The sequence below is a fragment of the Xiphophorus couchianus genome, chromosome 4 (assembly GCF_001444195.1).
Source record: "Xiphophorus couchianus chromosome 4, X_couchianus-1.0, whole genome shotgun sequence".
NCBI classification, from domain to species: Eukaryota; Metazoa; Chordata; class Actinopteri; order Cyprinodontiformes; family Poeciliidae; genus Xiphophorus; species Xiphophorus couchianus.
This window is the reverse complement of record NC_040231.1, coordinates 13,026,915-13,044,789: the sequence shown is the minus strand read 5'-3', so window position 1 is coordinate 13,044,789 and position 17,875 is coordinate 13,026,915. Positions and strand designations below refer to the sequence as shown.

General features: G+C 37.1%; 1 protein-coding gene across 3 annotated transcripts in view; it reads left to right on the top strand.

Annotated features, from left to right (window-relative positions):
• Positions 1–16,879, top strand: part of urb2 (URB2 ribosome biogenesis homolog) — a 31,327-nt gene extending 14,448 nt beyond the window's left edge. For 2 of the 3 annotated variants that reach the window (XM_028015496.1, XM_028015497.1), the window contains 4 exons: positions 2,394–2,636; positions 7,791–7,887; positions 9,911–10,044; positions 16,064–16,261. In XM_028015496.1, the coding sequence (XP_027871297.1) occupies positions 2,394–2,636; positions 7,791–7,887; positions 9,911–10,044; positions 16,064–16,261 (672 nt within the window). Of the gene's footprint in view, positions 1–2,393; positions 2,637–7,790; positions 7,888–9,910; positions 10,045–16,063 lie in introns of all 3 variants that reach the window. The other variant, XM_028015498.1, reaches the window with a different exon arrangement.
• Positions 16,880–17,875: the final 996 nt, after the last annotated feature.

The window sequence follows — 17,875 nt, the reverse complement described above, 5'->3', positions numbered from 1 at the left end:
CTTCGTCCAGTTCCCTCTGTAGCAGGTTCTTCTGGGCGTGGAGGAATTTGGCTCTTTTACCATTACGTATCTCAACCTCCGCATGTCGATATCTCTCATCCCTGTGTTCCTGCTCCATTGTTTGCATTTGTTCTCTAAGGGCTAAAATATCGACTTCATACTTCTGAGCTATTTCCAGACTTGCGTCTTTGGCTTGCTGGATGCATCTCTCTGCCTCTCTGGAAGCGTCTTGCATCGAAGCCATTTTTTGACAAAAAGTTTCATTCTCAGCTTGTAGCTCTGCGTAAAGCATTTTGTTGATTTTCGCCATCTCAGCATGAGATTCTTTGTCGTCTTTCAGCTCCCACTCCAGATGTTTTAACCCGTTTCTTAAGGGTTAAAACATCTGTTTCGAATTTCTTGGTCATTTCCAGGTTTTCCTCTTTGACTTGGTCCAGCTCGCTCTGGAGACATGTCTCTGCCTCTCTGGTGGCATTTTGCAGGGATGACAGTTGTTGACGAAGAGCCTCATTCTCAGCTGCTAGACCCGCATAAAGTGTCTGGTTCATCTTCAATACTTCAGCATGAGCTTCTTTGTTGTCACTTAGCTTCTTCTTTAACGACTCTGCTTGTTGTACCAGGACTTTAACAGAAGTTTGATAATTGCTGTATAGTTCCTGGTATGACTCTGTCATCTTCTTCAGCTCTTCCTGTAGATGCCTCTCCTTCTCTGCAGACGTCTTTCTCAGCAGTGCCATGGCCTTCTTCATTTCTGTACACTGAGCTGTGTTTTCACCTTTTATGATCTTAAAAAACTTCTTGTTCGTCTTTGTTTGAGAGTTAGCTGTTCTTTCTATTTCCAGCTCTTCTTGTAACGTTGCCACCTGTTCTGACAGATTAATCATATCAGTTTCAAGCTTAGCAAGGACTTCTTGATTTAAGGCCGTACTTTCCTGCATCTCTCTCTGTAAAAGTGCCTCTTTTTCTTGAGAAGATCTTAGCTGATGTTGGAGGGTTTTATTTTCCATGAGGAGCTCAGAGGATAGGATGTCTTCACTGGTATTTGATCCTTTTTTTTGCCTCACTGCATACGCCAATGTCATTTTCATTAAACTTGCATTTTTCTAGCTTGAGGTTTGCGTCATGCAGTTCTTTTCCCAAGTCATTTGCTCTTTGGTGTACCTCATTGAAACAGTAAAGTCAAGTGATGCGATATATTTATGGTTTTCTCCTCATATATATATATATATATATATATATATATAAAAAACCAGGTGTTTCAGTTTCATTGTCCAACCCCTGTATATATATATATATATATATATATATATATATATATATATATATATACACACGTATATATACACGTATATATATATACAGTACAGACCAAAAGTTTGGACACACCTTTTAATTCAATGAGTTTCCTTTATTTTCATGACTATTGACATTGTAGATTCACACTGAAGGCATCAAAACTATGAATAACACATGTGGAAATATGCACTAAACAAAAAGTGTAAAACAACTGAAATACCCCTTATATTCTAGTTTCTTCAAAGTAGCAACCTTTTGCTGTGATTACTGCTTTGCACACACTCTGCATTTTCTTGATGAGCTTCAAGAGGTAGTCACCTGAAATGGTTTTCACTTCATAGGTCAACCTGCCCTGGCAGGTTAATAAGTGGGATTTCTTGCCTTATAAATAGTCATGAAAATAAAGAAAACCCATTGAATAAGAAAGGTGTGTCCAAACTCTTGGTCTGTACTGTATATATAATTTCTTTCTGAAGAAGAAAAAAATAATTTTTTGAATGTTGTATTTACATATGTATTTAATACAACATAAATATAAAACTTTTCCATCTTTTCTCCTGTGTCTGTAGTTGTGACAGTTTCATTAATAAATTCTGTCGTTCTAATGGGAACTAGAAGGAAGTTATTCAAACTTCTGTTTCACTCAGGAATATGCAGTCATGAGTTCAGAAATCTGGCGTAAAATCAGTAAAATGAGGCTTTATTAAGAACTTTTTTAAGGTGAAGTCTGAAAAAATGATTAAAAATCTTGCTGCCTGAGGGTTTTTTTGGGTTAGACAGAAGTAAAACCACACAGAAAATGACACCACGGAAATAACTGACAGGACTCTCAGATCAGCAGTGTACTGGAAACGCAGAAACTATTTTAAATGACACAGCAACTTAATGACCTAAACATTTTTGTGAGTGTGTGTGTGTGTACTCATTGACCTTTCCTACTGAAATACAGACACAAATCATGTAGATTATGTTTTTTGATGCTTTTGGATCGTGTAATACTTTTAAGCTGTGTAAATAAAGTAAGGAGTAAGCCTTGACTGCTGAATATTTTTCTTTTATTTATTTTTTTACAGTTCTTGTCTCGTTCTGTGTTGCAGTTCTTGGCGAGATCGGCCAGCCAGGACCTCGCTCTTACCCTTTGTTTTACCGTTCCCACGGTGACGGCGCTGACGTCACTGTTGCGCCAAGGCGAGGGACGCATCGCCAACCCTCAACATGTGACTCTGGTTCTTGGAGCACTGCAGTCGCTGCCTCTCGACCACCGGAACCCAAACGTTTACCACTCTGCCTTCCTGGCCGTCCACGAGGCGCTGTTCGCCATCATCAAATGTCATCCCCAGGTAGACGGACACAAAACTCTGTGTTTATTGACTTTAAGGAATAAAACTAGTTATCAGGTAGATCTAGACAATATGGCTTAATAGTAAAATATCTTTCTTACCAGATCTAAAAAAAAAATGTTACTCAAGGCTGAGAATCAGATGGCTGATTTCACACACTATTAAAACTATGTCACATAAATGTTTACACTACAGGGCAGTTTCTCCTGTCTGAGTCTGTAAGGACAGGGTGAGATGTGGGTAAAAGAAAGAAGAAAAACTGAACCAAAAAACCTGATTTTAATTTTAACTGATTTATTTTTCTTCTTCTTTTTGTTCATTTTAATTAGTGGCTTTTATTTCATTCATCCCTTCTGTTCTACGGCTGAATATGAGGGCCAAGCTATGATAATTTTTGTTTAATTACAAGAATGCAGTCATCATAATAGCAGAAAAATTACAAGAACATTTTATTTTAATGAGAAAACAGCTCAGTTATTCGGATCTGAAGTTACCATCTCAGGTCACGTGGTTCTTTCTTTGAAATAAACAGTTGTTTGCGCTATTAAATTCACATTTTGCACATTTGTATACTTCCTTTTGGGTCTCAACTGCTTCTAAAAAAAAAGCCCAAGCACTTAAAAAAAAAAAAAAAAATAGAAAGAAAAATCATCCAGTCTGTTCTTTGGTGTCTAGAAAATTAAAAAAACTCTAGAACAGGGGTCCTCAAGGGCCGCAGTCCTGCAACTTTTAGATGTGCCTCTGCTGCACCACCTGAATAGAATAATTAGGTCATTAAGGCTCTGGAGAACTGATCTACACAAGGAGGAGGTAATTAAGCCATTGCATTCCAGTGTTTTGTACCTGTAGCACATCTAAAAACCGCAGGACAGCGGCCCTCGAGGACTGGAGTTTGACACCTGTGCTCTAGAATGAAGCATCAGAAATCAGCAGGCAGTGCCCGTTACCTAGCAACCACAGTAGAGCTCAGGCCATCGCCTAGCAACCTGAACATCAATACAAAGCAGGGCTGATCTGTGGACTATTTTTTAATTAACTAACTAATAATTGGATGCTTAATAGATTTTTTTGTGCAGAGTTAAATCTGGTGAAGCCAAATCTGTCACTTGAGGAACTCTGAGCAAAACATATTTACAGACAAAGAAGGTTATTTTATCTTAGATACAATTTTAGAGTAATTACTGCTGTGTTTGTGTTGTTCTTTCAGCAAATGGCTTTTTTTTTGGATCTGTATAGTCAAGTTAACAATCATTACTAAATTGGTTGTTTGAATAATCGATTAATCACGATTAATATAATTAATCATTTCAGCCCTACACCACATGTTCTGTAATGAGCTGTGCTCAGAAACTTGTGGTAATTTTCGCGTTTCCAAGTAATCACAAGTCAAGTTAGGCCCGCTTTATTCCTAAGTACATATTCTGCTGTTAAACTGAACCCGCTGCACTATGAGCACCATCTGAAACAATAAGCAACCCGTTTATTTTGGATGTGGAGAGAATTTCAGATGAAGAAATGCTGCAGGTAGTACAGACCTGTGCGAGTAACTTTGTGTGACAAAGATAAACAAGACGGCACATGAGGCTCACCTCCAAAATGAGTTTCCACAGCGCTGGACTTTCCTCCAAACATTAATGAAGTTGTTGCCAGGAAACAAGGCTGAGCATCTTCCTCTTACAGCAGGGCAGAAAGGTTGGAGAAAAGAAAACAGGTCTTTGTTCAAATTTAGTTGTTACTTGTGGTTTTTGCACTTTCTAAGCACTAATCAGTTTCTGCATCTAGATTTCTAAAGTTTATATACGTTTACAGCTTTGGTCCCGACTGTGGTGGAGTTTAACACTGATGCTGTAAAAAAGTGCCGTCCAAGCGTTTAATCTTTAGGGCTGAAAGGTCAAAATTATAATTTATTCTCCCAATTCAAATTGACAAAAATAATAATAAACTTAAGAGGCCAACCTTATCTTATTTTAGGTTAGTTAGAGTTACCAACATTATTTAAATTTGCTAAATTCCAGAAAACTTAACAAGAAAAGTTTTTAGAGATTTTTTTGTGAATTTCTTTGTATATTATGTTTAAGCTTTTTATTTAATTTAACTTGAACAAGAAGGTAATTTACCTTAACAGGATTTGTTTGGATTATTGCAATATAATTTATATTTATTATTCCTAATGGTCTTTGTATTTGAAATAAAATCTGGCTTATATTTTATGCATTAAACAACGTTACTGACGTTTCGGGAATTTTTGGTTAAATTAGTGTTTTCTTTGACTCGGGTCAATAGGGTGTGTTTAAGAGAGACTATTCAAAACATAAAATGTTATATTTTAACTTTAACTAGAGAATGTGGAAAACTTTCAAAAGAAATTATTAATGATATCCAGAGGCGCACCGATTGCAGTTTTTAGGCCGATCGCGATTATTGATCTTTAAAAAGCCTTACCTGTCGTGTTCTGTGTTTTCTGTTTGTTAATTTCGAGTTTTCGGTGTCTCTGAGTCACTTGTTGTCTTGTCCTCCCCTTGATTGTTCCCAGGTGTGTCTCGTTTCTGTGATTACCCTCCCGTGTATTTAATGCCACCTGTGTGTCTGCGTCTCTGTCGGGTCCTTGTCGAATGTGCGTGTAGTCCTTCGTCTTGTCCATTGAATTTACCAGTTGCTACCGGCGTTGAGCCCTGGCTTCTGCTCAGTCGTGCTGCCTGGTTGTGTGGACTTTGTTTGGGACATTCATTATTAAAATCATTTATTCATCCTGCCTGGGTCTACAAGCGTCTGCCTCACCATCACCTCAACACCACTGTTTCATGACATTACCTGCCGATTCCATTATTTTTCTTGTCTGAAATGTTGATAAATATAGTAAAAAGTCGCTGAGTGGGAAACAGTGGAGAGACTGTCGTTAACGGCAAACATGCAGACATGACCTGGTGGGCCAGTCAAACCTCTCACTGTAGAGCAGAAGAGGACAGAGGATGATTTTTAGATCTTTGCCGAGGTAAATAAGATCAGTTTCACGTGTAAGTATCGGCTGATCTCCCAAAATTAAATAATTCGGCACAGATAAATTGGCTGACCGATAAATTGGTGCACCCCTTAAAATAACAGTAGTAAATTTTATTGTAAGCAGTGAATTAAAACTCTGTTTTTTGTTCATTAATGTTGTTTTTTTTTGTGTGGTGCTGGAAAAGTACCTTGAAAATGCTTGAAGTTTACGAACTCTGAGGCGTTATCCTCTCCTTAGAGACAGAACCTGGTCAGATTCACAAATCTCTCTTTTTAGAGATTAATTGTTAACGTAAGCTTAAAAATGTCTGTGTTTGTGTTCTTGATGTTAAGACTCCGTGCATATTGCTGCATTCTGCATAAGACACCAGTCGTTTGCTCTCATGTGTTGGAAGTGAATTTAGGTGCTTTGAATCTATAATATGATGAAAATGTGCTATGTGTTGCCGCTGAGCCCTCAGGACACTCCACTCAGGAATTTCACTTCCAACCAGAGGATATTGCAGCTCACTACAGTTGCACTTCACCAGCATGGAAACCTTGTGATGTTCACATTTTCAGCTCCTCTACAAGTTTGCATTTTGCCCCAAAGGCTCAGTTAAAAAGAACATTTTCCCCTGAAACTGAAACATTTAGATTATAACCACACACAATAGCTTTTGTTGCCTTTGTGCTGATAGGATTTCTTTTTTTTAAACTCTATAAATAGTTTTTCAAAAACAAGAACTGAGCAGAATTGAAACTATGCAGCTGCTATGAATTAAATGGGCCAGGAACCAGTTAAGTGTTGTCAGATGTTTGCGAAGAGAAAATACACCAGAAAAGGAGAGGAGAAGAAAAGAAAGTGGAATAATTTTTAAAGAGGAAGAGATGTGGAAATGAGGAAGGAAGCCGGAGATGAAGGGTTAAAGTGCTTGATTGGATCAGGACACAGAACAGGGTCTGGTCCAAAATGCAAAGTATGGGCGTGTTGTAGAGAGAGGAGACTGTAGTGGGTTGGCATGAAGCATGTTTAAGTCAATGGAAACCACTGCTGAGCTCCAACCTGGGCCGGTGACTTCATCCTGGCCTCGTTTATATTCTTCCTGTTGCTCTTTACCTCCATCTGTCACAGCAGGAATGAGTTTACAGCTCGGTTTGGGCCAGCAGGACACTCTCGCATCCTAACTTTAAGTAAAAATACCAACGTTTCACTGTGTCAAAGTATTTTGTTGTCTATTTTTTTGTGTTTAGTCCTGGTTTACAAGCTAACGAGGATTTGTTCAATTGAATATTTTCCCACCACTTCTACAAAATCCTGCAAATATTAGCGATATCTGTTTAGCTCTTTGTTAAATTGTTATAGTTTTTAACTAAAGAGGAGAAAAACATTAACACTAACAAAGAACAGTGCACTTTGACTTGTCACGATAACACGTTGTACTGGACAATAAATTATCCCGGAGGTTATTGGGATAAACAGTAATATTGCTTAGGGTTTCCCACAGTGAATTGTAAGCCTGGCGGGCCTCCAAGCTTTACTTGTGCCCCCACCAGGCTTAACATTGTTTATTTATTTTAGTTTGTTTTTTATATCATTGCTTTTTTTAAAGACTTTATTGTTGATGTTAAGGTATTCATCCTCCAGTCTTCCAATAACGCATAACTATCATGTGATATTTTCAAATTTCCTGTCAACTTTAAACATTTTTTAACTCAAAAACACGACGGGCCACTGGATGAATGTCCTAGTGCCCCGAGCACCGGGGTTAGTAAGTTTTCTGGGGTAAAACCTGTTGTTGTTTTGAGACCATTTTCAAATAATGTAAAGTTAACAGCGTAATAACACATTCTCAAAGATCAATAAACTTTCAATTTTCATGAAAATTTAACAGTGGAACTGGGAGACATTTTAAATATAAAAATAAAACAACAGAAACAACAAATAAAAGTGAATTATGAAATTTGTGTAAACAAAATTATCCTTAAAAAAAAGTGATAATTGAGACCGAAGCACAAGACTGATGACTTTTGTCATCCAGTTTTGGGTATGAAGAAGGAAACAATAAATCATGCAAATTGGAATTATTGAGCTTGTTTTAATTTATGATGTGATTAATTGATTTATTGGGACAGGCCTAGATGCAGTAAATTATTGCACTCGTGTATCTCCAGGTGATTTCCAGGGCCGCTCCATCCTTCCTGAATGTCTTCTATCGGCTGGTGTCGTCGATCATGCAGGAAGGTCGGCAGAGAGGAGACACTGATCCAGGTACCTGAACCCGATGTCATTCACACATCGCCTTTCAAACGCAGGACACATTAGAGGCGACCTATTGCACTTCTTTGAACAAGTTACAGTTGTTTAAGGTCTATAGCTTAAACAAAACATGTTCAGTACATTTTTTGCACAAAATCATTCTTAGATAATGAGATTTTAGTCTGATCAGTTTTTCCCATTTTGAGCTGTTTTAGGGCCTCTCATCACTCTAAATCTAAACAAGCTGCTGTGGGAACCATGACCCCCGACTCAACATTTACACTCCTGGGAAAATGGCTGCCAACACATGCGTAACACACAACCGTACATTTTTGAAAAGCATAAATGGAGCCTCCTTCTCAACCAACAATAGTGCAGCAAGTGGTTTCTGAATGTTAAGTCAACATCAAAACACTTGTCTTTTCCAGCAGCCATTGTACATTAAACGTGCTGGAGCGCTGCTTGTGTTGCTAGGTAGCAGTGGAGTCCCCATTGATTGTGACTTAACATTCAGGAGGTGTTTGAAATGGCTCGTTTTCTAGACACCAAAAGTCATTAATTTGCTGCCAAGAAACATCTGGGTGTTTTGTTTTGTTTTAAAGTGCTTAGGCTATTTTTTGAAGCAGTAAAAACCCAAATGGAAGTATAAAAATGTGGAAAATGTGAATTTTATTTTAGGTGTTTAGATGCAGTTAGTCAGGATGGGGCGCAGCGCTGCTCACCCCCTCGTTAGATGGTACTCAGCACAGAAATCTGCTACATATTGTAATAATGTTCAAAAATAAAAGTTCTTCAACTCACCCTGAGAAACTTTCCTCCTGTATCTTCAGGCTTTCATTTTTGTGATCTGGTTTTAAGCCATTTATACATTATTATTTTTAAACACAGTCCTTTGGTAAGCTAGCTGCAGCGTAGCACTTTGAGCTAACGTCACGGCAAATAAATGGTTTTTTACGTGCAGTACCTTACAGACCACCAGTAGTCTGACTGACAAGCCAGGCAAGAAGAAGAATAGTCAGAGAAATAACTTAAAGGCCACACTTTTCAGATTATCCATCCATGCATTTTCTGGTCCTATTTCATCAATTAAAGTTCATAAATGAATTTATGTGCGCGACTCTGTAACTGATTACTGTGAAATGATGTGATGTTCTTCCTGCACAGCATCACAGACTAATGTTCAGCTGCTGCTTAAACATGATTTATCCAACCACTAATTCAGGCGTTTTCACTTGAGAGTTTGATGAAAAGCTGCTAGCTGCTGAGGTAAATCATGTCCTCAAGACTTCAAGGTGAAATTGTTTCTTTTGATTTGAAGCAAGTGAGCTGCCAGTGAATTACTCACACAGTCCTGGTCTGGCCTGTGGTTTTCTGTTTATGCACTTACCGCAGGGCTGCTGCCTCTTTATTTTAAGAGAAATCTCTTGTTAGTCGCAGACATACCGTTTTTTATACGCACAAGTTGGAGTACGTATGAAACATACTGAGAAAGTATTTTCTAATCTTCTACTTTTGAAAATTGCATGACTTAACCAGCTGTGTTTGAGTCTTTCACTGTGATTTTAAACATTAGAGGACCTACTTTACAAGATTGGTACAATTCAGATGCTTGAAATCCTTGAAAATGCTTGAATTCCAATCAGGTGTTCTCAAGGTTTGAAAAGTGTTTGATTTCTGCATATTCAAAATGCTCAGTTTTATAATAAACTGCATTCAAACTCTTGATTAAATCTGGAAACATTTTCTCACTGCCTAAAATGAAATCAAGATTAATTTTTTGCTGTTGTAGCTTATTAGGTATGTATTAGGTATTTTTTGTCCATTTGTATTATTTTTTTATAAAGTTTGGTGCTGGAGAAGTTTTAAAACTTACCTTGAAAATGCTTCAAAAGTGCTTGAATTTTGCTGTGTGAAAAGTGACTTTGACTTTAAGAAGAGGAATCCTCTGAAACTTGATTTCTCAGTTGCTTTAGCTAAAAATACACGTTTCATTTCACTCAACCCAGTTAGAAAATAAACATGTTTCTTTCTGCAGGTGCGGACGGTGACGTGTATCTGCAGTGCTCCAGGCTGACGGAAAGGATGTTCTCTCACATTGCTGCCACACCTGAAAGCTTCACTGCATTGCCAGCCTTCATGGTGGCTCAGTACGTCACGGAGCTGCAGAAGGTATTCACTCAACCAGCCGAACACAGAATAACATCTTCTCTGCCTCGAAACAGGATTTACTTGATATATATCTCTATTTTCATGATGTAGTAACAGTTTGGTAGCTACATGCATACCAAACTGGTGATCTCTGAACAGGTTAGGATACGTCTAACGTCTGAAACAAATCACAAAAAAGATTTTGTTCTGCCTATTTTGAGCTCCTTTCAGAATGAGATGTTTTAACTGTAACCTGTAACAATAGAGCAAATACTTTAAACTTCTGTCAACATCTGAGTCATAGAATAGAAGAAAAAACTAAATATCCTTTAAATCCAAGGGAGCTGCTGCTGGCCACACAGCAGCAGCAGCTCCTCACCTCAACATTTTGTGAAAGTAGCTGCAAACGGATGCGCAATTGTACAACGTAATATCTTTGAAAAGCAGAAGTGGAGCCTCCTGCACAACCAACAAGAATGCAGGAAGTGGTTTCTGATTCTTAAGTCGACAACAAAACGCTTGTCTTCCACAGCAGCCATTGTACAGTGACTACAGCAGTAAAACTAACTGACTGAATGTCAGTTAGTTTTACTGGAGCTCCTCTTGGATTACTAGGTAACAGCAGAGTGCCCCTTGATCTTTGAAAAGCAGAAGTGGGGTCTCCTGCACAACCAACAAGAATGTAGCAAGTGGTTTCTGATTGAACCGTTGTCTTTTCCAGTAGCCATTATACAGCACATTCAGCGGTAAAACCATATAACCAAATGTGCTGGAGCTGCTTTGGTTGCTAGGCAACAGGTGGAACTCCACTGGGGCTGCTAGGTAACAGGCAGGGCTTTGATGGGGTTACTCGGTGAACGGCAGTGCCTGCTAATCTCTGATGTTACATTCAGTTTTCTTATATGGGTCTTTTTTTCAGACACAAAAGAACACGAACCTACGGCCAAATAACAGCTGGGTGTTTTTTAAAATGTTTTCAGAAGCAGCTGAGACCCAAATTGAAGCACAAAAACATGCAAAATGTGAATTTTTGTATAATAGATCCCCTTTAATAATACAGTACCAAGCCAGCGCAGTCTCATCCGTTATAAGTTTTAACAGACATTGGAGTCTTGGCAGCAGGATCTCAGCTGATCTGTTCCCTCTGAACTGAATAACTGAGACGCTGACGCTCTGAGGAAGAGAAGGGAAATATTCCCAGTAGCCAAAATTGTAGATGTTGACACAAGCCACTGAGCGGGCCCAGGATTACTGCTACATTATGTGCAGGAATGAAGCTTGAGGCTGGATGTTCCCTCAGTCCGGTGAGTCACGTCTGGCCTCAGAGTGCGGCTGCCGTCTGCTGCCAGGCTGCTTTTAACGCGACGCCTGAATCAGCAGTTTCCATCCCAGAAGCACATCAACGCATTATGAGGAGTTTCTGTCAGACAGGAGAAAACTGGAACATGAAGGTGTTGGGGAGTCTTTAACCAATTTGTTTCAATAAGTAGGAAAAAATTTAGCTAGTGCATTAAAACATAATATTCTCTATGTAAGTTAGAGGTAATTTAATCATCTGTTTTTAAAATCAAATCCCAATATAGCAGCCAGGAGTCATTCTATAGTCTTTATGTTAATCAAAAGTTCTGTATTTTCCCACAGAGGGAAAATTCAGCAATATGTCAAAGCCTGTGAATTCATACGAAGGTAAAAAATACATATATAGACATAAAAACTGGAAAATAGGAATAGGAAAGTGTACAGCAAAGGCAAATTTACAACATGTACAGTTATTAAAAGAAGAAATGTGCAACTGAATAGGATGATTTAAAGAAAAAAATGCACAAAATGAAAAAAACAAGGTCTGTACAAGAAATGAAAATAAACTGCAAACAGTAGTGATGTATTTATATCCACTTTCACGTTTCACAATTTGTCGCATTACAACCATATGGAATATATTTTATTTGATAGCTCGACACAAAGTACCGCAAAACTGAAACAAAACAAAAACTAAGCATAGTTTTTCTTTTTTTCTGTTACACATAAATGCCAACTTTACTCTGATATAAATACAATCCAGAGCAACCAATTATTTTCAAATGTTGACAGATTAATTGTCATCTTGTCACCTAATGTTTGCAGCAGATTTTATTTTAAATTTTTACTTAGAAGAAATTGGTAACAATTTATTTGATGGGTTGTGAATAAGACTGTCATGACACCGTCATAAACATGAATAAGTCTGACATAAATTTGTTATAAAAGTATTACTGATTAAACTTTAGCTTTAATAACATAAAGCTACATAATTTTTAAAGTTTAATCAGTAATACTTTTATAACAAATTTATGTCAGATCATGATTTCTTGGTTAATGTCAAGTTGTCATAACAAAGACATTTTGAAAAATGTCAACTTTGTGTTTAAAGTGTCATGATTTACCAAATGACACTTTATGACAATAGTCATAAATATTCATGAAGACTTACTCATGTTTATGACGGTGTTATGACATGTTTATGTCGGTGTCATGTTCATGACGGTGTCATGTCATGTTCATGACTGGGTCATGACATGTTTATGACGGTGTCTTGACATGTTTATGTCGGTGTCATGTTCATGACGGAGTCATGTTCATGACTGGGTCATGACATGTTTATGACGGTGTCATGACATGTTTACGACGTGTCGTGTCATGTTCATGACGGAGTCATGTTTATGACGGTGTCATGTCATGTTTATGACTGTGTCATGACATGTTTATGACTGTGTCATGACATGTTTATGACGGTGTCATGTCATGTTTATGACGGCGTCATGACATGTTTATGTCGGTGTCATGACATGTTTATGACGGTGTCATGTTTATGACTTTGTTGTCATGTTTATGACGGTGTTATGTCATGTTTATGACGGTGTCATGACATGTTTATGACGGTGTCGTGACATGTTTATGACTGTGTCATGTCATGTTTATGACGGTGTCATGACATGTTTATGACGGTGTCATGACATGTTTATGACGGTGTCATGTCATGTTTATGACTGTGTCATGACATGTTTATGACGGTGTCATGTCATGTTTATGACGGCGTCATGACATGTTTATGTTGGTGTCATGACATGTTTATGACGGTGTCATGTTTATGACTTTGTTGTCATGTTTATGACGGTGTTATGTCATGTTCATGACGGTGTTATGTCATGTTTATGACGGTGTCATGACATGTTTATGACGTGTCGTGTCATGTTCATGACGGTGTCATGACATGTTTATGACCTTCATGACATGTTTATGACGGTGTCATGACATGTTTATGACGGTGTCATGTCATGTTTATGACAGTGTCATGACATGTTTATGACGGTGTCATGTCATGTTTATGACAGTGTCATGTTTATGACTGTCATGACATGTTTATGACGGTGTCGTGACATGTTTATGACGGTGTCGTGACATGTTTATGACGGTGTCATGACATGTTTATGTCGGTGTCATGACATGTTTATGTCGGTGTCATGACATGTTTATGACGGTGTCGTGTTTATGACTTTGTTGTCATGTTCATGACGGTGTTATGTCATGTTCATGACAGTGTTATGTCATGTTTATGACGGTGTCATGTCATGTTTATGACGGTGTTATGTCATGTTTATGACGGTGTTATGACGGTCTTATTCACAACCCGTCAAATAAAGTGTTACTGAAGAAATACACTTATGCATTTTTTTACTGAAAGGTCCTGATTTTAACCTCTTTAATGTTGATTTATTGTAGTTATTAACATTAACCTGCCTTCTTTAATAAAACCAGTCTTCAAAAACCAGTCTTCAAACGATGTTTGCATATTTAGTCTAGTTTTAGCTTATTTTGTATTCCAAGACAGGAAGAAATGAAATACTGTTCAATATTATGCAATTTTCTTATCACTTAGAAAGCTCAGTTATCATAAAACAAAAATGCAGAAACACCAGGAAACACATTAGTGAGTCACACTGGTGAGAAGCTGTCACCGGAGTAATAACATAATGATGCATTTGGAGATTCCCTGAACTCCTCATCACATTTCATCAGCTGGTGCTTGTGGTGACACATAACAGGTTGTGTTCCTCATAATGGGAGCCTTGCTGTTTAAATCACTTAGCATGGGCGGCTCCGAGCGACAGCCGTGTCTCACAAATGTCTGTGGCGCGGACCGCGTCACGGCGGACGCCACCTGAACCCTCGATGAGTGTAATGTATCTGAGATGAATAAGCAGAAGCTATTAAATGTCCTGCTGCCTCGCTGGTTAGGGTTCACCGATCACGATGATTGTTGTTCGACCGGAGTGTGTTTACCTGTCGTTGCAGAAAGAAAAGCTCGCTCTGTCTGCTTGTTTTGCCTTTGTCTCACATGTTGAGCTGCAGCTCAGCCTCGTGTGGATCAAAATATTCACTTTAATAAACAAACTGTGTCTCTAAACAAAGGTCCAGCGTCAGTGCTGCAGGTTTGTAAATGTAATAGTACAGGACTCTGTTCTGGGTTGCACTGCAAAAACACAAAATCTTACCAAATGTTTCTGATCTAGTTTTTAGTGCAAATATCTTAATACACTGGAAATGAGAAAAACTAACTTGCAAGTCAATATTCAGCAAGATATTGGAGCTTATTTTAAGTCGATAATCCCTTAACATTAATGGAAAATACTGCTCCAGTTGGCAGATTGTTTCACTTATAACACATTTTCCCCTTGTTACCAACTGAGCTAATAATTTTTCATCAATATTAAGGAGTCATTTACTCAAAACAAGCTCCTGTATCTTGTTGAAAACATACTTGTAAGTCAATTTGTCTTATTTTAAGCATACCAAGATATTTGCACTAGAAACTAGACCAGAATTACCTGGTAAGATTTTGTCTTTTTGCAATGTGCTCTGCATCCCCAGAACCAGAACCAAACGAGGAGAAGCAGCATTCAGCTTCTACACACCACAAAATCTGGAACAAACTTCCAGAAAACTGCAAAACAGCCGAAACACTGAGTTACTTTAAATGTAGACTAAAAACCCACCAGTCTAGAGTTACTTTTGAACCATAATAAAACAAACATTGGCCAACTTATTTGATGTGAATGATTTTGATGACGGCTCTCATCAAACTGTTTGTTCAGTTGCTGACTGCATAATGTTTTGTTTATAACTTTGTAATTTTTTTATTTTCTTATGTAAAACATCTTGCTGCTGAAATGTGCTATGCAAATAAACTTCATTGATTGTTTGAAATGTGAAGGGAATTAGAGCTGAAACGATTAATCGTGATTAATCAAATATTTAGATAATGGTCAACTAATTTAACATTTGATTAAATAACATTTACTTTAAACAAACATATATATATATATATATATATATATATATATATATATATATATATATATATATATATTTTAAGTTAAAATCACTTTTGTCTATAAATATGTTTACCCATACCTCCTCAAGTGGCGTGGTTTTAGCTTCACCTGCTTCAAATTCAGTAATATAATGCTATGTTATTGCATTTTAGGGAATAGAATATTTAGTTTCTTATTTAAAAAATTATTTAATTATTTGTTCATTTGCATCTCTTGATATATTTCTAATATTTTATAAAAAAGGCTCAAGTGGTTAAATGAAAAACATGTAGAATATGCGTATTATTTTACCTGATTAATCGATTGTCAGAATAATTGATTGAATATCGGTTCCTAAGGTAAGCCTTAGTTGCAGAATAGGTACAAAGTAACATTAATCAACCACTTTATGTTTGTCTGTCATAGATTATGTAAAAGTTTGATGTAATCTCAAAATATTGAGGAAACATGAATGAATACTTTATCAGCATGACCGTGAAAATAAGAGACTATTAAAGTGTTTCTGTAAGGAAATGTGAAAGCTTGGAGTAATAATTTTTATTATAACCAAAATTAAACTTCATAAAGTGAAGAAACTGTGATTTATGAAGCGGAAACCTCTCTGTGCCTCATTATCTCCTCCTCCGTCTCTTCTTTTCCTTTAATCTGCATATTTTCTGCCTCTGCAGGTCACCCTGCGGCCAGACGTGAAGCTCCACCTGACTGAGGGCGTCTACTGCGTCCTGGACCTGTGCCTGGAGTCGGACATCAAGCTGCTGAGAGCCGGGCTGAACGCCGGAGTCAGAGAGGTGTTCAACGAGCTTTACAGCGACTACACCCACTACCACAAAACACAGAGGCAAGGAGAGGACAAGTACACCGTCTGACCCGAAACAACCGGATCCAAAGTGATCGTGATCAAAGTCACTGAAGACTTTAGTAGAGCTGAAAATTAACTGCTTAAGTTTTATTTCCTATCATGAGTTTTATAAATCTGTGTGCTTATCTTGTTTATAAGGTTTTATATCCAATGCAAAAATAAATTTATGAATAAATTTCTGAGATGTTTTGCTTTCCGCACCATAAAGCTTTCTTCTGTTTGTGATTTTTTTTTTTGCTTGTTTGTTTAATCACACTCAAATCTCTCAGATCATCAAACAAATGTTAATATTAGACAAGAATAATCTGACTAACTATAAAACTCAATTTTCAGGTGACCAAATAATTTATACAGAGAAATAATTTAACTTTAAACTTTAATAATTGGTTTTGACACTTTGGTTGTGTTTGATATTCGCATCACTTTTGACTTTTTTTTGCAGAATTATTTTAATTCATCCACAGTGGAGGGTATTCAATCATTAACGTAAGCATCTCAATCAGATTTAAGTCTGGACTTTGACTAGGCCAGTCCAAAATCTTTTCTAAAGCCATTCACATGAACTTGCTGGCGTGCTTTGACTCCCTCTGCTCTTGAATAAATGAAATATTCCTGAAGTCATAAACTGACGGCAGAACATCCTCCTTCAATCTTGTGCAGGTTTATGTGTTAATTTTAAAATAATTTGTCCTACTTCATGTTGTCGGACAGGTTCTGCTCAAGTGACTTCTTGAATCTGACGGTAATTTGTTTACAAAAACAAAGATTTAATCTTACTTCCTGATTTAACACTTTTAAGTAAAATCATTTGAACATTTCTTTATGCATCTCCACAGCTTAACTTTGCACAATTAAAATTTGCTTAATAATCTGGAATATTGAAGTGACATATTTGAAATATACTTTCTGGCAGCGCTGTATAATAATATCTTAAATTATGCAAAGATTACTGTATTTTATTTAGGAGGATTAAGGCTTTTTTTCTTAGGGTGGCAAATGAATTACTGGAAGTAATAAATTGTTTAGAGACTCAAATGACACAAAAATAATTAAATTAGAGACACAGTGGTGTGGCTGTTTAATAAGAAACTATTCATTTACTAAATGTAGAACATTTTAGGGATTTCAGACGTTTTAAGATTGTCGTACTGCTACTGAGACTCTTATCAGCTGTTACTACAGGAGTTTTTATATGCTTTGAATCAATATTTGCACATCATGATTTAAAGTGACAGTTGTTTCATTATCACAAATCATTTTCAGCATCTGCAGTTTCTGATTTATCTATTTTCTGGAAAAGGAGTGCATGTTTTTTTTTTTTGTTTGTTTTTTTTGCTATGGCAACCCAGCAGTAGACTGACGGATTGCAGTTCTTGTTTGAATGCTGCCCTTGATGAGCCTCTCCTAATTTGATTTACTATTCAAAGTACTGGATTCACGATGCGGCCTTTCAAAATAAAACAAAAGAACTAAGAATCTGTGTTTTCAAAAAGATTTTCAAATTAAACTGTTGGTAGGTGTTACAACTGGCTCAAGGTCATAAAAATTGGAGGAGACCATGCAGTGGTTAAAGTGCAGAAAAAGGAATATTTATTAACAAAAACTACAATGGATTGTGGAA